At 47.2% G+C, this 20,281-nt stretch overlaps 1 protein-coding gene across 2 annotated transcripts; it reads right to left on the minus strand.

The window, feature by feature from the left end:
• Window positions 1–9: 9 nt before the first annotated feature.
• On the minus strand, window positions 10–20,214 carry LOC123047476 (uncharacterized). 2 transcript variants are annotated; one of them, XM_044471042.1, is made up of 2 exons: window positions 19,821–20,214; window positions 10–2,586 (listed from the first exon to the last, which is right to left on the minus strand). In XM_044471042.1, exon 2 carries the CDS (start codon window positions 2,471–2,473, stop codon window positions 1,016–1,018), a length of 1,458 nt encoding a protein of 485 aa, XP_044326977.1. In that variant the 5' UTR covers window positions 2,474–2,586; window positions 19,821–20,214; the 3' UTR covers window positions 10–1,015. The 2 variants fall into 2 exon arrangements, with proteins under 2 accessions (XP_044326977.1, XP_044326976.1); XM_044471041.1 differs by having other exon boundaries at window positions 10–2,597.
• Between the last annotated feature and the right edge of the window lie 67 nt (window positions 20,215–20,281).

The following is a 20,281-nucleotide window of genomic DNA, read 5'->3' on the forward strand; positions in this document are numbered from 1 at the left end:
TGTAACATGTAGGCAAACAATCTTTTTTCCCTTTACTTCATCTCTTGAAAAAATGTCTTCTCAAACCAACGAATTCTTATCATCTACTAGGAGCACTGTGAAGATTCATATCATCTAGGAGAAAAAGTGAAGTGCAACACATACTGCCAATATGAACAGCAGTAGAGAGGACACAACAACCACAGGCTTTTCTGACATGGATTGTGTTATTGCTTCAGGTGGTCTTCTTCTGAAGGCAGGCAGGCAAAACTGATTGCTGTGGAAGCCCATTCTCCCCTGCCAATCAACAAAGCATAACCAAGGAAGCAAAAACTTCACCATATCAACAAGGGAGGACGTTAGAAAAATGCAGCAAGATCTCCAAAAGCGAATGAAGAGCAAATTAATACACTAGTAGGCTAGTAGCCATACGTACGTCTTGAGTGACTTTTTGGGAGTTGCTGCTATCGCAAAAGAAGAGGAGGTTGCGGTTGTAGTCCACCGCATCGCGAGCAGCGACCATGCCATACACGGACAATGGAATATTTTTAGGAGCATGAAACTTGGCAAGAACATCAAATATTTTTAGGAGCATGAACCTGACCATGTTAAATGGTTGGCGACCAAATCTGCTGATTCTACCATGAAATCTTGCTATCTGTATCTTATGACAATGAGGGTAACTTTTTTCCTACCCGCGTTAAATGGTTGGCGACCATAATTCTACATAAAGATATGACCATAATCAGCGATTGAAGACATCTATTCTTTATTGAGCTTAACCAAAGAACTGATAAGAATTTCACCATCACGTCCAACTGTCCAAGGAATCAATGTACGTAGTTTCTTGATCTACTACCACAAACCCAAGAACGATAGCAAATGACCACTACCCACAGTATGTGACTAAAACCAAAATAATCTGCAAACACATACTTCCAAAATAACACATTCTGAAACTAGCTAACAAGTTACCACTTAAATGTATCCTACATGGTTTTTAAAATAGCCCTAAAAATCATTCTACTCTTGTTTCTCACCTCTCACCTGAGGAGAGAGAGAGACAAGGGTCGGTCGACGGAAAGACGTCCCAATCCATCTCATAGAGCACCGGGGGTGCTTGTAGGCATGTGGTGCCTCTGTATCCATGGCTGTATCCGCGGCAGCAGCTACTGCTGCACGACTCTAGGAACCGACACGTGCCCCTCGAATGCTGCTCGCTTGTTTCGTCCTTTAGATGCATCGGCGACTTCTCCTTGCTCTTGAGGTCGACGATAGAGAGGGCACCGCCATGTTGTTCGACGAGCAAAGCACCTCTGGTCTCTGCAAAGAAGACCGAGCTTATTCTCTCGCTCCCCAGGCTCGTCAGCTGAGAGCTTTGCCAGGCGTTGTCATCTTGTTCTTTCTCTTTGGCTGCTACAACGTCATCTTGTTCTTGCTTGGTCCATAGATCTGCTACGCCGTCTTCTCCTATGGTAACAAACGACAGCCTTCCGTCGACGGTGCATGGGATTGGCGGCCGTGGCATAGTGGGGTGCACTTCGATGGGTATCTCGGTCAAAGTGGCGTGCAGCGTGTCCATGCTTAGCTTAAGGGCGTAGATCTGATGGTTTTGGTAATGCATGAACAGCCAGTGCACGATGCCGTGGGCGACTAGGCCGGCGCGTGGGCCGCACCTGGTGTACCGGGAAGCCAGGTAGGACTTGACCGGAGCAGTCCAACCACCACCACCGCCGGGCGCGGCCGAGGAGTAGGCGCAGGCGTACGCAAAGCCGTCGTTGTTGTCCTTGTACATCAATAAAACTTGAAACGCGGATTGCTGATCCTGCTGCTGCTTGTGGTCCACGTCCACCGGAAGCAAACTAGCATCGCCGGCGGTGGTGGCGGCGTGGTCTGCGGCGGTGACGATCGCGCAGCCTATCAGATTGTTGTCCAAGTAGTCGTCCATGTTGAAGGGAGGCGGCGGGAGGAGATGCGTGCTCCTCCTGTCGAGGAGAGGACGGCACACAGCCAGGTGGAGCTTGTTGGGCCCGACGCCGCGGTTGCCGGGCGAATACGGCTGCAGGAGGCGCGCGAGGAGGAAGCCGCGGCGCGCCGCCAGTGGCCTCGCGAGATGGAAGAGCCCGCGGTCGTCGCCGTCGATGGTGACGAACGAGTAGAAGGCACGGGGAGGATGACGCACGTCGTCGAGGCCGTCCTGGAGGTTGATGAAGCGCGGAGGCGCGTAGAGGCTGCCCTCGTCCCTCGAGTCGTCGCGGGAGTAGCACATCTGGGAGAAGACCCCGGCGAGGATGCAGGGGCGGCGCGCCGTGTCCGGCCAGAGGCCGAGGCGGCGGAGGAAGGCCCGGTCGAGGACGAGGCGGCGCCAGTGCTTGCACGTGGCCGCGCAGCGCAGGAGTTCCCGCAGGCCCGGCAGCCGCGCCAGGACCTCGCGGACGGCGTCGTCCCCGATCTCGGCGCCGTCGCGGCGGCGGCGTACGCGTGCGTTGTCCATCGATGGATCGATCTATCTCTTGGTGGTTAGGGTCCTCCCGCATGATCGTGTATTTGTCGACCGACCCAACGCGGCTGAACGCGGCTAGTAACCGTCGGGGCCAGCAATTTGCCCTAAAAAAAACCTGTTTATTAAAGTAGCATGAGCCTTGAAACAGGCCGGCCTCCAATCGTCAAAATCCGTGGAATAAAACAAAAACCTTTTAAGCGACTGCTTCCCTAGCTAAAAAAAAACAATTTTGCAACAAATATTGAATAAATTCCTCGACGTAGTAACATTCACACCGAACTTTACAGTGATTGAGAAATTCCAGTATTAGTAAACTAAAGCGAGGAGATTTTTTAGCTCTTGGGGATCCAAGGGCGGGTAAGACCAGATGTGTTTTTTCTGTCTAAAGCACATCTGAACAAAGCTAAGGCAGAAAAGCTCAAGGCGTGTTTGGGTTTTGAGGCAATGGCGATTTCAGAAAGCGATGGTAGAAGTGGTGGTCTGGTTATGTTTTGGTACAATAAGTTGGGGGTAACGTCATCACGAGTACATACCAACTACATTGACATCCGAATAAACGAAGGTTCCAACAACACATGGCGGTTCACGGGTCTTTATGGGGAGCCAAGTGGAGAACGGAAACATTTGACGTGGGACTACATAAGGGAATTACATGCTATGTCAGACATGCCGTGGTTACTATCTGGAGTTTTCAATGAAATTTTACATACCCATAAAAAAGAAGGGGGTGTTGCATGGCCCCAACGTTCCATGCAAGCTTTCAACGATGCCCTCTCTGACTGTGGTCTGGACGACCTTGGCTACACTGGCGACATCTTCCCATGGCGACGAGGAAACATACGAGAGCGTCTAGATCGTGCAACTAGTAACATTCGATGGGCGGACATGTTCCCTGGTTACGGTGTGTCGAATGAGGAATTCGATAAATCCGATCACCGACCGGTTCTTATTGATACAGAATACCAGCTCAGAGTACAAACTAGAGGACCTTGCGGCCCTCGTAAATTCGAGGCACGCTAGCTGGCTGAGGAGGACATCGAGACGATTGTTCAAGTGGCCTGGGACAGACGCAAGGCATCCGGGATAGCATCATTTGCAGAAAATACATCGGAAGTTCATGGCGCACTACATCGTTGGGACAGAGAAGTATTAAAGGGCCGACAGCATAGGCTTAGAGAGCTGCAGAAACAACTAAACGTAGTGTTGTCGGGTCCGCTGAATGATGCTGCTGCTGTTAGGAAGCACGAACTGCACCTGCAAATTGAAAAGTTACTTGAACAGGAAGAGATATATTGGCTCCAACGTGGCCAGGCTGATTGGCTAACCCGGGGAGACCAAAATACAGATTTCTTTCACCGAGCTGCTAATGGACGATGAAAAAAGAATTTTATCAAGCGGATTCAGAAGGAGAATGGTGAATGGATAGAAGAAGAGGCGCTCATCAAAGCTCATGCTGCAGCTTACTTTTCAGGGCTCTTTACATCTGGTGTTCTGGAACCGAATGCTCATGTCATAGAGAAAATCAAACCACATGTTAATGAGGCGATGAATGCTGAACTAAATAGGGCCTACTCACGCGAGGAAGCGAAGAAAGCGATGTACAATATCGGCGACTTAAAAGCCCCTTGCCCGGACGGGTTACATGCTGTTTTTTATAAACGGTTCTGGCATATAATTGGTGAGGACTTGATTGATGAGGTGTTGCTGGCCATTAACTCAAGGAAGATCCCTGAGGGGTGGAATAATACCACCATTGTTCTAATCCCGAAGGTTGAAAATCCAAATGTGATTACACAATCTCATCCTATCAGCCTATGTAACATGGTACACAAGGGTGATCTCTAAACTTCTAGCGAGCCAGCTTAAATGTCTCTTGACATATATTATTTCACCAAACCAAAGCGCCTTTGTTCCAGGGCGGCTCATCACGGATAATTTTCTTGTGACTTTTGAATCATATCATGCAATTAAGAGGAAAACGGTTGGTAAATATGGCACTTGTGTGGTGAAACTTGATATGCACAAGGCTTACGACCGGGTCGAGTGGTGTTTTCTGGAGAAGGTTTTACTAAGACTGGGGTTTAGGCCCAACTGGGTGGCATTGATTATGGAGTGTGTAAAATCTGTAAGGTACCAAGTCCGAGTTAATAATGAGTTATCTGATTATTTTGTTCCGTCCAGGGGTCTCAGACAGGGGGATCCACTCTCGCCATACTTATTCTTGCTCTGTGCTGAAGGCCTTTCTAGCCTGATTACGCATGAAGAGGAGGCGGGTAATTTGCTTGGAGTTCGGGTTTGCCGGGACGCCCCCCGGTTTCACATCTACTGTTTGCCGACGACTCCCTTATCCTTATGAGGGCCGATGCAACAAATGCTAATAGTCTCCGGAGAGCACTGGACAATTATTGTGCTGCCTCAGGACAACTGGTGAGTGAAGCTAAATCGAGTATTTCCGTTAGCCCCTGTACCCCTGTTGAAACTCAAGTCAAGGTCTGCACAGCTTTAAATATTATGGCAGAGGCGATCACGGACAAATATTTGGGACTACCCCCAATTGTGGGAATTGATAGGTCAGATTATTTTCAACATCTTATTGATAGAGTTTTGAGCAGAATAAGGGGTTGGAAAGAAAAAATGTTATCTGTGTGAGGTAGGGAGGTCTTGCTGAAGGCAGTGATACAGGCTATCCCGTCGTATGCTATGTCAGTTTTTAAATTGCCCAAACAGGTGTGCAATAGCATTACAACGATCATGTCTAAGTATTGGTGGGGCGATGATGATATAAAAAAGCATATGCATTGGTTTGCATGGTGGAAGATGTGTGTTCCGAAAGAGAGAGGTGGCATGGGATTCAGAAACTTGCACTGTTTTAACATGGCACTTTTGGCTAAGCAGTGTTGGAGGTTGTTGTCTGAACCAAAATCGCTTTGTGCGAGAGTGTTGAAGGCTAAATATTTTCCTGAGGGTGACCTTCTGAATTGTAGTCTCAAGAAGGGTAGTTCTTATACATGGCAGAGCCTATGGAGTGGGATACAGACTTTCAAGAGAGGGCATATATGGAGAGTAGGGGATGGCTCTCAAATAAACATATGGGAGGATCCCAACCAGCCCTACACGGGGAGTAATGACACCAAGGGGTAATATTGTCATCACATGTGTCTCTGAGTTGTTAGATGAAGAGAATTGAGTTTGGGATGAGCAGTTGCTTAATGAATTATTTTGGCCAGTCGATGTACATCGTATTCTGAATATACCTCTAGCTATAGGCATGATGAATGATTTTGTCTCTTGGCACTGCAATAAGAACGATATTTTTTCTATACGGTCAGCTTATCATGAAGAGTGGGAACACCAACACGGACGAAAGTTGAGAATGATAAGCTCAGTTCAATCCTCAAGTACTAGTCCTATTTGGTGTACCATTTGAAAATTAAGTGTACCAGCCAAGATAAAGATTCATGTGTGGAGAGCCTTACTTGAAGCCATCCCTTGTCTGGGGTTTGTAGCAAATAGACATATGATCACGAGTTCGCAATGTCCTATTTGCACTATCGATTGTGAGAGTATTAAACATGCCCTCTTCTTATGCCCACGAGTACAAGATTTGTGGTGCATCCTGGGTCTAGGACAATTGGTGGCTGAGGTATGTACGGCACAACGTGAGGGAGGATCAGTACTAGCTGACTTGTTTCGGCCCAAGAGCAGCCTACAGGCATCAATGGTGGGAGTCCAATGCAATGTACTGGTGGCAACCACTGTATGGTACGTGTGGTGGGAGCGTCGCCGCTACACCCACTAGGATTTTCTACAGGACCCGTCCAGATCCGCGCATGCTATTGCGGCTCTAGCTAAAAACTTCACGAGAGCAAAAAATAAGAACACAAAGATCAGGAGGCACGACTGGGAGAGGCCACCCGAGGGAATTATAAAATTGAACCTCGACGCGGGATTTGAAATGGACAGCGGCTCTGGGAGTACAGGAGCTATCCTGCGAGATCACATGGGACATTTTTTAGCTGCTTCATGCGAGGACATTCCCTTTGTGGAGGATGCATCGACGGCAGAAGCAAGGGCTCTGAGAAATGGGTTGTTACTTGCTAATGATATGGGTTGCAACAAATTATATGTCGAAGCGGACTGCATGGAGGTGATTGATGTTATGCAGAACTGCGGGAACTCCCTCGGACCTGCGGCGGCTATCTATGAAGAATGTACTTTCTTAGCTCGTAATTTTAGTTTTATTGTTTTTAATCACTATCCTAGGGAGGCCTCTCGAACTATTGTTTGGAAGTCGGAGCGTCCGGGTTTTCTAGTGGACGTTCTATCAAACAATGTATCCTTATTTTCGCATGAAATATAAACCGTCATGATGGCTTTCCTAAAAAAAGCAAGGAGATTTTTTTTGCGAAAATAAAGCAAGGAGAATGATTCTTTATTTTATCAATATACTAATATTGTGTGGCTTTTCCGCCAAAAAAACAAGTTGCGTACCTCGTCTGCTAGACTGCTACCAGTGCGGGTATAAGAGCAACTCCAACGGGCCGACCCAAACGGACAACGATTTTGTCCGCTTTTTGTTCGTTTGGGTTGGCGCATGAGCTCAACGCTAGCGCGACCCATTTCGACGGCGTAAAAAAAGTTGAATGCAAGCATATTTAACACAAAAACTAAATTAATTAAACAATAAAGCCGGCCACGAAGGCCGGCAGGAGTCCACGCGTCCACATTAGCATTTAATGAAAATAAAAACAAACTAAAAAACTACACGTCGACGCGCTGCCCTAGGCGTCGTCGTCGTCCTCGGGGTCCGTGAGGTCGATGAGCGTCGGCGCCAGACCGGTCCAGCCAAACGCCGTGTTCCAGAGCGCGGCCATGTCAGGTGCGTGCTATGCCGGCGCTGGTAGTGCCGCCTCCTGGGCCGCCGCGGCCTGGCGCGCCTCCTCCTCGGCCTCGGCGTCGCGCTCGAGCATCTCGAGGTACTCGCCGTTGTGGTGCTCCTCGGCCACCCGGATCTGCCGCCAGTGCTCGAGGTACGCCGCCTCTTGCTCCGGCGTGGCCCGCATCCAGACCGGCGGCGGCCTCACCCACTCACGCACTACTCCCGTCCAGGAGTAGCGCTCGATGGGCTCCAGCTGCGGCTGCGGCTGGAGCTCGGCTTTGGCGAGGCGGCGGGGAGGGACGGCGGGGAGGGTTCGCTAGGGTTTGCTTGCCGGCGACTGGGGAGTGAGTGTGGCCTAGATGGGGACGGGAACTGGATGAGGACGGCCCCGCCACACGGTCGGCTTAAAAAAGGACGACCGTCGTCGCTGACGCATGGGCCCGAGATCATAAATTAAGTTGACCAGCAAGGTGGCGGGTAGTTGGGCGACCGCCAGGTGGGGCCGCGGTGGACATCGAGAAGGCGCGTGTGGCGTCCGTTCCGCATCCGTGCATACGCATTTGGGACGCAAATTTGAGCTGCAAATGCGTCAGCACGGACGCGTTTTGCGTTTGGGTCGGCGCATTGGGCCACTTCTTTTATCCGCGCGAATCCAAACGGACGGCGGCGGACGAAATGAATCGCCCCGTTGGAGTTGCTCTAACGTTATGATGCACATCGGCTCTGTTCTTGCACATATAGATGATGCATCATCAATACCACGAGTAGTCATCATGTTATGATGCTATTACGCTCTATAAAAGTTGATACTACAATGGTGTTTTGGCTCCGGGAGCGCATGCTCCCACGTGAATAGTAAACAAAAAATATAGTAAATGTTTTTCAAAAAAATCTGATTTTTTTATAGATGTTCGTGTTAGTGTCGTAAGTATTCTTAAAAAAATTCATGCGAAATGGAGCAGCGGTGTTTTGCCCGTGAAAATAAATAAATTTCAGGTGACATTTTGGGGTAACATTTGCTGTTTATTTTGTTTATTTTCTTGCACGGGCAAAAATGTTTAATCTTTTTGCTTGCAAATTCATATGTAGCATTTGGATATGACAAAGAACACCTAGAATTTTTGTTGGTATATTTTTGACATTTAAAAAATATTTTCATGGGCAGGAACGCGCGCTCCCGGGAGCACCAACAGATTTCCGCGGGTATAACGTTATGTCTGAAGGGATGTACTACGAGTGCTTTGGTCAATACTAGATGATACCATGATCAAATGTTTTTTTTTCCTATTATTATTTTGACAGTACCAGAAAAACACTTGTTTGTGCCGTTCCATTGTCTCAGTTATTATTTTCCTGAGCTGGCTGTATTTTCATTAATCCACCACGGTATGATAAGGTCTAGGGCAAACCTCGTATCTACACGCATACTGGGATCATATTAAGGTGCGTACACTAATTCATTAATTATAGTAGTATTTTCCTGATATGTATCCTCTCTGCCTAAACTATTTTAACCATGCTCAAAAGGTAATATATTTTTATTTAAATTGCCTGAGAATCAACCTTGAAAGAATGTGTTTGAGGCCACCTATGATTGAAGGAGTATTTCTTTTCTGTTTGGAATTCTTGTATTTATTACAAACTTCTATAAAATCTATCAGGTCTGTTTGCATTGCAATTTTCTAAATAGATGCGACTATGTTGTTTTGCTGGTTTGGTAGCCTGAAGTACGAACAATAGATTAATGTTTTTTCGCTTAAAGTGTTTCATAGTTTCTGTTATTTTTGTGGTTATTCTTAAGAACAAATTGTACTTGTTCGGAAGTAAGAACAAAATATCAAGGGATATGAAAGCATTTGCTCTTTGATCCAGATATCCCCACAAAATGATGACCTGTTGTTATACCCAAATCACCACAAGTATCATCATATCTTTGTGTCGTAGGTAGCTATAATTGCAAAGGGCCCGACCAATAAGAGGTGCTTCTAGGCTATTACAGCAATGGAAATCAACACCTTCCATGCGCATGAAAACACTGTGCCTTGCACTTGTAGTGCTGTTGTCAGCCGAGTTGTGCGCGTGAAGGCAATGGTGAGGCATAAGACATAATTAGTAGGAAATTTCTATGGGAGGAATCTTCCGTTAGCCGTGTGGGCTAACTGCTAGCACCCGCCGATGGCGACGCTAGCCGGTACGACGCCGACCGTCGCCTCTGCTAGGGAAGGACTAGGCCGAAGTCCATGGTTTCTGGCGCCGCTGTTCCATGCGAGATGCGTAAGGCCAGACGCCGCGGTCGAACGTCGGGAGACGCCACCGCCGCTCTCGTGCACCGAATGCCGTGGTGGGCCGAAGCCGTCTTCGAGAGGTCGCCTCGTCGGGCACCTCCGGCCTTTCTCTCTCAGCGGAGAGACACACGTTGATAACGTAATAAAAGACAGAGTAAAATGGCAGGAATCGTTGTTCTCATTGATGATTGTGGTTACAATATATAGTCCACGAAGGGACGCTTCGTTCGTGAAGGAATGCTTTGTTCCCAAAGGGACGCCTACTACATCGGTCGTCTACCACTGGCGAATGGCGATACGGCAGACGGAATATTATGCCAGATATTTGACTGATGCCAAGGATAACCATGTCTGGATGCATGTTTGGTTGCAATTGTTAGAAATAGAGTTGTAAACGTTCTGGACATGTAATCTCAACTTCCTCTATCTCTATCCTCTCCCGTATCCTTCTATCTCTCCTTTAAGTTGTAACCACCGAATCCAAGAGATCGAGAGACATCTTGTAAACCACGGCAGAGGTTGTTTCTGCCCACAATCAATATATACGACGCGGCTCCTCCAAGGAGGAGTAGGAACGCTTCCACCAATTCTTTCATGGTATACAGAGCCAACCTCTTCCAATCGATCTAGCGTCCATAGAGAAAAACCAATCTACCTCGCCATGTCTTCCTCTTCTCCTGTCGCCCTTAACCTTGGAGCGCCACCCACCGAGAAGCTAGCAAGGGGAAACTTTCTCCTCTGGAAGGCCCAGGTCATGCCGGCCCTGTGAGGAGCGCAGGTCACCGGACTCCTGGATGGCACCGATGCAGCGCCCCCGAAGATGGTGGAGCAGCAGCAGTCGGACAAGAGCACATCCATGGTGCCCAACCCGGTCTACGGACCATGGCTGTCAAAGGACCAGCAAGTCCTCAGCTACCTGCTCAATTCCCTCTCCATGGAGATACTAGCACAAGTCGTCGGTAAGGAGAATACCTTCGATTTATGGACTGCACTTACGACTCTCTTCGCCTCGCAGTCTCAGTCTCGGATCACGAATCTGAGGATGGCCATCTCCAACACAAAGAAGGGAACCATGCCAAGCACCCTGTTCATGGCAAAGATGAAAAGTTTAGGAGATGAACTAGCTGCTGCTGGTCGGCCCGTCTCTGATCCGGAGATGGTCGACTACATCCTAGCTGGTCTCGACCGTGACTACGATCCAGTGGTTGCAGCGGTCGGCGCCATCAAGAACACAATCTATGTTGATGATTTGTTTGCGCAGATTGCTGCTTTTGATCAGAGAATGGAGATGCTAGGAGATGCTCCCGCTGGCGGCTACCACGGATCTGCCAACGCCGTCTACAGAGGGCGCGGTCAGAATCGGGGCAAGGGCCCCCGTGGTCGCGGCACCAGAGGGCGTGGGCGTGGGCGTGGGGATCGCTCATCCTCGTCTCCAGCCCGTGGTGGTGGCGGCGGCGGCTACCACCAGCGCTCACATCCACGACAGCAACAGCAGCAGGAGGATCGTGACTTTCCAGAATGTCAGATCTGCTACAAGCACCATGCCGGCGGCGCTAGGGTGTGCTGGCATCGTTACGATGACGACCACCAAGAAGAAAAAAGGGCAAACGTGGTCACCACCAACTCTTATGGTATTGATACTAATTGGTATGCAGATTCTGGTGCAACCGAACACATCACGGGGGAGCTCGACAAATTAACGATGAGAGAGAAGTATCATGGTGGTGACCAAGTGCACACGGCAAGCGGTTCTGGTATGGAAATCACTCATATTGGAAATTCAATTGTTAAAACCCCCGTTAAAAATTTACATCTAAACAATGTTCTACATAGTCCTCAAGCATCAAAGAATCTTATCTCAGTTCATCGCTTTGCTATTGATAACATTGTTCTTATCATATTTTATCCTTACTCTTTTGTTATCAAGGATTTGGCAACGAGGAGAGTCGTCCTTAGAGGAAAGTGTGAGGGGGGCCTCTATCCACTTATATCATCGTCATCATCATGGTCGAATAAACAAGCCTGGAGTGTCACCAAGCCAACTTCGGCAAAGTGGCACAGTCGCTTGGGTCATCCATCCTCAGTCATCGTTCAGCATGTCCTTAGCAAAAATAAACTTCCCTATGAGTCTAGTGTTGAGTCAGTTTGTGATTCGTGTCAACAAGCTAAAAGTCATCAATTGCCATACCCTATTCCTACCAGTGTATCCACAGCTCCATTACAACTTATTTTTTCAGATGTGTGGGGGCCAGCCCCCACATCAGTTGGTAGATTCTCATATTATGTAAGCTTCATTGATGACTATAGCAAATTTACTTGGATTTATTTGTTAAAGAAACGATCTGATGTTTTTCAAGTCTTTAGCAATTTCCAGAATCTTGTTGAACGACAATTGAACTCCAAAATTCTTGCCATGCAAACTGACTGGGGTGGTGAATATGAGAAACTTAATTCCTTCTTTCAAAAAATTGGAATATCACACCATGTCTCTTGCCCCCATGCTCACCAGCAAAACGGTTCAGCTGAACGCAAACACCATCACATTGTTGAAGTAGGACTAGCATTGCTAGCCAATGCTTCTATGCCTCTAAAATTCTGGGATGAAGCCTTTCTCACAGCTACATATCTCATCAATATTCGTCCTAGTAAAGTCATAAAATTTGAGGTGCCCATCACACGCCTTTTTGGTATTACTCCCGATTACACATCCCTTCGCATCTTTGGTTGTGCATGCTGGCCAAACCTCAGACCATATAACACACGCAAACTTGCGTTTCGTTCAAAACAATGTGTCTTCTTAGGTTACAGTCCTATGCACAAGGGAGTAAAATGCCTTGACGTCTCCACAGGCAGAGTCTATATCTCTAGAGATGTTGTGTTTGATGAATCCGTTTTTCCTTTCAAATCTCTCCATCCAAATGTCGGTGCCCTTCTTCGCAAGGAAATACTCCTTCTTCCACGTAACCTCCAGAGTTTTGATCACGGGGGAGACAACAATTGTGATAACCAATATGACAGTAACCATGCTAGTTCTAGTATTTCTCTCATGCCTGTGCAGGTCCTTGAAGAAAATGGCGCAGAAAATGGTCAAAATGATCAAAATCTGGCAGGAAATGATGCTATATTGCATGTAGATGGAGAAGAGGGAGCAGGCGCGCCATACGAGGATGATTCAGAGGCGCCTGGCACGCCTGCGCGTCCATCAGCCTTGGATCACGCGCGATCTGCGCTGAATCCCACGCCGAACAGTGGACAGCGGGGCCGGGCGGTGACAACCCAGTCCGGCGCAGCCACGTCATCACGTGGTGGAGCGAGCGCGCGCCTGCGACCGACAGCCCCTGGACCAGCGGGCGCGTCAGTAATCGGTGCGGGATCGTCTGCGCAGGAAACGAGCATGGACTCCAGCAAAAACAGTGCAAGTCCGGCCACATCAGATGCCACACGATCGTCTGCGTCAGCTCACCTGGAATTGTCTGCCGCAACGCATGCAACGAGCCTGGAAGGCTCTTCTGGATCATCTGCGGCCAGCCGAAATACACAACCTCCTGTGCAGCAGCAACAAGTTGCTCCTTTGAGGGCTATGACTCGGTTGCAGAAAGGTATTAGAAATCCAAAAATAAGGACTGATGGTACTATACCATATGGCATGTTGTGTATTTCAGGTGAACCAACAAAATTGGATGATGCATTTGACGATCCCAAATGGAGAAAAGCAATGGATGAAGAATATGTTGCACTTATGAAGAACAAAACATGGCATTTGGTGCCAAATCAGAAAGGTAAAAACATCATTGATTGCAAATGGGTTTATAGAATCAAAAAGAAGGCAGATGGCTCCATTGACAGCGTTTAGTTGCAAAAGGTTTCAAGCAACGCTATGGTATTGATTATGAGGATACTTTTAGCCCTGTTGTAAAAGCTGCAACTATACGACTTGTTCTGGCTATTGCTATATCCAAAGGATGGAGTCTGAGACAACTAGACGTACATAACGCGTTCTTGCATGGTGTTCTGGAAGAGGAGGTCTATATGAAGCAACCACCTGGGTATGAAAATAAACAAAAACCTTACCATGTGTGCAAACTTGACAAGGCACTTTATGGTCTGAAGCAAGCGCCTCGAGCATGGTACTCCAGGTTGAGTTCAAAGTTAAAGCATCTTGGTTTCATTGCATCTAAAGCTGACACCTCTCTCTTTATTTACAACAAGGCAAACACCGTCATTTTCGTGCTCATATATGTTGACGATATCATAGTTGCAAGTTCCTCACAAAGTGCTACTAATGCTCTTTTGCATGATCTAAGTTCAGAGTTTGCCTTGAAGGACCTTGGTGATTTGCATTTTTTCTTAGGCATTGAAGTCAAGAAGACTCAAGATGGAGTAGTGTTGAATCAAGAAAAATATGTCACCGAACTTCTGACTCGCATGGGAATGAAGGATTGCAAGCCTTCACCCACACCACTATCTTCTTCGGAGCAACTCTCAGCACATGAAGGGGAGCCTCTTAAGGAAGAAGAAAACACAAGGTATAGGAGCACTGTTGGAGCACTACAGTACTTAACCTTGACACGGCCAGATATTTCTTTTGCTGTCAATAAAGTGTGTCAGTATTTGCATGCTCCTACATCCATTCATTGGACAGCTGTGAAAAGAATTATACGATATGTTAAGCACACTGCAGGCTTGGGACTTCAGTTCAGACGCTCTAACTCTACACTTGTCAGTGCTTTCTCTGATGCTGATTGGGCAGGTTGTAGTGATGACAGAAAATCAACTGGAGGATTTGCAGTTTTCTTTGGCTCTAATCTTATTTCATGGAGTGCCAGAAAACAAGCAACAGTATCAAGATCAAGTACAGAAGCTGAATATAAGTCTCTAGCAAATGCTACTGCTGAAATTATTTGGTTGGAGTCATTGCTTGCAGAATTGGGAATAAAGCAACAGCGCATCTCATGTCTATGGTGTGATAACTTGGGTGCTACCTATCTATCGGCTAACCCTGTGTTCCATGCTAGAACAAAGCACATTGAAATAGACTTTCACTTTGTGCGAGAAAGAGTTGCAGAGAAGAAGTTAGAGATACGATTCATTCCTTCGAAAGATCAAGTTGCAGATGGGTTCACCAAAGCCTTGCCAGTCAAGTCATTTGAAGAGCTCAAGAACAATCTTAATATAGGATAGTTGAGATTAAGGGAGGGTGTTAGAAATAGAGTTGTAAACCTTCTAGACATGTAATCTCAACTTCCTCTATCTCTATCCTCTCCCGTATCCTTCTATCTCTCCTTTAAGTTGTAACCACCGAATCCAAGAGATCGAGAGACATCTTGTAAACCACGGCAGAGGTTGTTTCTGCCCACAATCAATATATACGACGCGGCTCCTCCAAGGAGGAGTAGGAACGCTTCCACCAATTCTTTCAGCAATGTTAGCTATATTCTGAAAAACTGACAAGACGTTTTTCTAGAGATGAAGTACAGGAAAAAAGATTGTTTATCTGCGGTGTTATCTAATTTAACTCTATCTGATACTATCTCTTTCTGTGGGACACAGAAACTTCAGTGTTATCTCCTTTTCAAGAGATGAAGTACGGGGAAAAGATTATTTACCTGCACTGCTAGCTAAATTTTACTGGATCTGATGCTCACTCGTTATCTGAAACATGACAAAACTGATACCGGAAATGAACGAATATCATAGCTAGCATTTCATAATCTGTCAAACCAACAAGCAAGGCAGAGACAACGACATAGCAAGTTCACTAAAGTGGAGGCATCACAAATAACCAAGCAAAAATGCATGCGGGTTAACACTACTCTGGCAAAGACCATCTTAATTTGCCAAAAGCCCGTGGAATGGATCGGAACACAACAAAAACAGCAACATTCAGCAGAAAAGGAATTTCCAGTAGTGGATGAAGGTGACTGCCATCTCTCGTTAATTCCAGCAACACCTATCCATCTTCATCAAAACGTGCATATTATTGGTCCGATCCTATAATTGACTAACTAGGTACCACTTAAATGTACCATGTTTAGATAGTGTTAATCAATCTACTCTTTATGTCATCTCCCACATGAGAAGAGAGGGATATAAAGGCCCAATGCATCTCGTACAACACCGGAGGTGTGAATTCACAGGCGCCACCACAGTGTGTACGATAGCAGGTGCGGCAACAGGTGCTACTGCACGAGTCTGTTGGAAACCAGCGGGTGCCCCTTAAATGCTCCGGTCTTTCATCTTTGAGATACACTGGCATGTTCTCCTTACTCTTGAGGTCGACAGTGGAGAAGGCACCGCCTTGCTCAACAAGTAAAGCACCTCTGCTCTCTGCAAAGAAGACAAGGTCTATTCTCTTGCTCCCAAACTTGGCTAGCTCAGAGCATTGCCACACACCTTGGTCATGGCTGCCATCGTCTTGATCTTGCTTGGTCCAAAGATGAGCCACACCATTCCTTTCAATAGTAACAAAGGAAAATCTTCCTTCTTCTCCGGAAACGCATGGGATGGGCGATGTTATGATATCACTGACATTGGTCTGGATCTTGGCCATAGAGACATGTGATGTGTCTGCGCTTATGTTAAGTGCGTAGATCTGGTTTGCAATTTCATCCTTGAACAACCAGTGCACACTACCGTGCGCGATGACTCCAGTGCATGGGCCATACCTGCTGAGCCCGAACGCTGGGCAACACTTGACCGGCATACTCCAACCACGGGGTGTGTCCGAGCGGTAGGCGGAGGCGCATACAAAACCATTGAGATGGTCACTGTAAATTAGTAACACTTGAAACTTGGGCGGCGACATGTGGTCCACCAAGTTACCGTCACCGCTCATGTGGTCCGCGGCGGTGAGAATTGCGTAACCTTTCAGAGTGCGGTCCAAGTACTCGGTCATGTCGAAGGGAGGTGGCGGGAGAAGATGTGTGCTCGTCTTGTCGAGCAGAGGGCGGCACACTGCCAGATGGAGCTTCTCCCGCCTACGGTGGTTGTCGCTATCGCTGACATCAGGTGAGAAGGATGGCAGGACACGCGCGAGGAGGTAACCACGGCGCGCCGCCAATGGCCTCGCGCAGTCGAACAGCCTGTGGAAGTTGGTGCCGGCGGCGACCAGCGAGTCCAAGGCAAGACGCTCCTGCATGTTGTCGAGACCGGCGTGCAGGCTCAGAAACCACGGAGGCCTGTATAGGCTGATGTCTTTCCCCGAGGCCGAGGGGCGCCGGGCCATGTCGTCGTCGGGGTAATAGTCCTGGGAGAAGATCCCGGCGAGGACGGACGGTCGGCGGCGGAGGAAGTCCCGATCGGTGATGAGGCGGCGCCACCGCTTGCATGTGGCCGCGCAGCGGAGGAGGTCCCTCAGGCCCCGCACGCGCGCCAGGATCTCGCGGAGGGCGTCGTCCCCGATCTCGACGCCGGCGCGGCGTCGTACGCGTGCATCGGCCATCGATCGATCTCGGTTTGCTAGCTAGGGCCGGGCACGATCGATCGATCGATCTGTATGTATTCGTCGACCGAGGTGGCGTGGAATTCGTTACATGCACGGATCAACGTACTCGTGTGCACCTTACGATGTATATTTACATGTTTTTCTTTTTTTTTGGATGTACATACGTAGAGGGCAAAACTATGGAAGTTTGTTACGGATGGGAGCCTACGTAGATTTCCACAATGGGCCCTCTTGAATCCAATTTCTTTAAACAATATAGTCAGGTACCACTTCTCTTTCCTCCCTCAAGAAAAGGCGGTGTCGTCACCCGTCCGCCTCATCTCCGATGGCCTTTGGACCATGGAGGTGCAGAGGACCTCGGCCTCCCGCCGACGGGAGGGAACCCGTTCTCGTTCTCGTTAGTTTCAACGTCTTGGTTAGGGCTGTGTTGGGGCGGTGATGTCCCTCGGTAAATAATATCTCCTACGTTCCATTCTTGTCGCAATGCTGCGTCTAGCTTCGTTGGAGGGTGTGTGGAGGTGTGTCTCCGTCGGATCTCACGAGATTCGGTCGGTGCTATTCTTCGTTGGATTTTTTTGGTCTGCTCTTCGTTCGCCTTCGTTTGGGTGTTTACAAGTTTCATCCTTCCAATCTATGACTTTATTCATCAGTGATGGTTGCTACTCCGGTGCGTTGGTCCTATGTGACCTTAGCACGACAACTTCTCGACTATTTACTACAACAAGGTTTGCCCGGCTCCGACGAAGGAAGAAAGATGGGGACAATGCGTCTTCTGCTCGCTCCAGTGCTTGTAGTCGTCGCTAGATGGCCCACGGATCTGGTTGTGATTTTTATTACATATGGTGTTCTTTATACTACCATGATTGAGAATGAATAGATAGCAAGTTTTCGCAAAAAACTAATAAAGAAACACCATAAATGACGCAGCTCACAAGTAGCATGCTAGAACCTTAAACAAGAGACGTTCAGATCTGGGAGTGTTTTCCCAGAGTGGAGTGCTTGTTTTTGTGTTGTCTCTTGTTCGAACCCCATCTGCGGCAGCTTTTTTCATTATACTTGAGAGTTTTTCATGCAATTAAATAAATTATGAGGGTCTTTTCTGCAAAAAAAAACTGGCGTGTTGCGGTCACCCAACGCTTTGTTCACTCCGAACCACTGATATGTGGGCCATCGCCAGGCTGGTGCGCCAAGTGGACATGCCATACGGTTGTATACAAGCGAAGAGACCGTATTTGGACGCGAACACAAGTTGGATGACCACAAATCTATATTTTTAAAGTTTAGCACCAAACTGAACATCGAGCGCAAGTTCTCTATGACTCTTGGTGATATTACCTCAAAAAAGAAAGAGTAGCAACAGACGCGTAGATCGGACCTACGTGGTTACTCGGTTTTCGGTCCGTTAAGGTGCCCGAGGGACACACCCGAATTCACCGGGCTAGGTTCGGTTCAAATGCTTTTCTGGTTCTGGTGAATTCGGGTTCGGTGCCGGTTAGTTCGGTTCAGGACATCGGTTTTCGGATTATATGCCCAGCCCTACCTGTAGGCATCGAGGAGAGCCTGTGCTGATATATTTCCTTTTACAAATCTACTCCCCCGTGTATCAGCACGGCCCACGAACGAAACATTTTTTTTCACCGTTGACAACTTAAATTAGTACCGCAAGTTAACTACCTAAAACAACAGGGACTATTTTGTTAAAATGTCGTGACGGTGAGCGAGCAGAAACAATAGGTGCTTTATTATCATTAGGTAAAGATAAAGATTGATGAACGAGGCTTATCTCGTGTATGCATACATCGTGGAGAATATACAGGAGGAGAGGAGATAGGGGAGATTTAAACACGAACATTACATTGGTGGAATCTCTAACAAATTTCCTAAGAACCTTATCCTATGCAAATGACGCAACTAGACTAGAAGATATTTCAACACATGTTTCTACTCTGCAATAGTGAATCGATGATAACCAATTAGAACTCTGAAATATTTAATCGGGAATTTGCCTTATCCACAACTAAACAGGTCGGTTCTCCAAAACAAAACAATTCAGTTTTATAGAAGTTGGTCATACATTTTTTTTGTATGGAAAAATTCACTAGTGTTGGAATCTTATTTCATCTACCAACATTTCAAAATCAATTCATGTCATATCTAGTTTTGAGGGTGGGAGGCTATCAAATGCCACATTTTTGCCAAACCTCTTTGGTAGTGTTCATATATTTAGTTTCGGACGCTCCTAGAATTGTGAAGGTAAACTTAATGTGATCAAATTTAAATTACGTCTATCATATGAAAATCAACTGAAAACATAACTTAATCTCTACTTAAATTTGATTTAATTTGTCTTCAAGTCGCTATTCTTTCAGAACTACAGTACATTGTACCAGCACTTCCGGCATCACTCATATCCTGCCTCACCCATATCATTGTACAGCTCAACTGTCCAAGTAGCATGACTGAAAGTTGGTAATAGGCAGGAACTGAAAGCAGTAAAACGACTTGGAAAGCAGAGTTCTGAGAAGTGATAAGAAGCCAAATACAAGAATTAGTTACTACAATATCCATAGTCTAAAGCACAGGAGATCCGGTACACACTTAGTTGAGGTCGATATAAAGGTAAGAATTCCATTATAGTATTACATTATAACAGAGTAAACTGATATGATATGAACTTGAAACTCGGGTAATAGCACAGTTTATTTCCTGGTCAGTTGAACAGATGCTTACCAAGTGAAGACCAAAGGGTTAATAGAATCTGCATCCGAGTATTGACTGGTACTAAAGATTCATTCAGGGACGGCCTCGTGTGCTAGGTGTTGGCGCCGCCTCCTCGCAGTGCCGCTTCTTCTTCTACCTTGAGCTGGCTCTCACAGCTCTCTTGTGGTTTCTCTCTATCTTCTTCTCTTGTACCTTCTCTCAAGAACACACACACACACACGCATGGACCAAGGAGGAGCACGAAAGCTTTGCGATAGGCTCTTCTCCTTGGCGAACACACAGGCTACATATTTTCTGCTGGACCTCTCGGCTCCTCTTTCATTAACTCAGTACATATATACACAAGGACCCATGCACAGCCCAGCCACCATGCTCGGCCACTAACCATGATCTCACGCAATAGTCCACTAACCACTAACTCCACGCACGCACTACCACCGGCCATCACACTTGACTCAGCCAACACTTCG

Source organism: Triticum aestivum, chromosome 2B, assembly GCF_018294505.1.
Source record: "Triticum aestivum cultivar Chinese Spring chromosome 2B, IWGSC CS RefSeq v2.1, whole genome shotgun sequence".
NCBI classification, from domain to species: Eukaryota; Viridiplantae; Streptophyta; class Magnoliopsida; order Poales; family Poaceae; genus Triticum; species Triticum aestivum.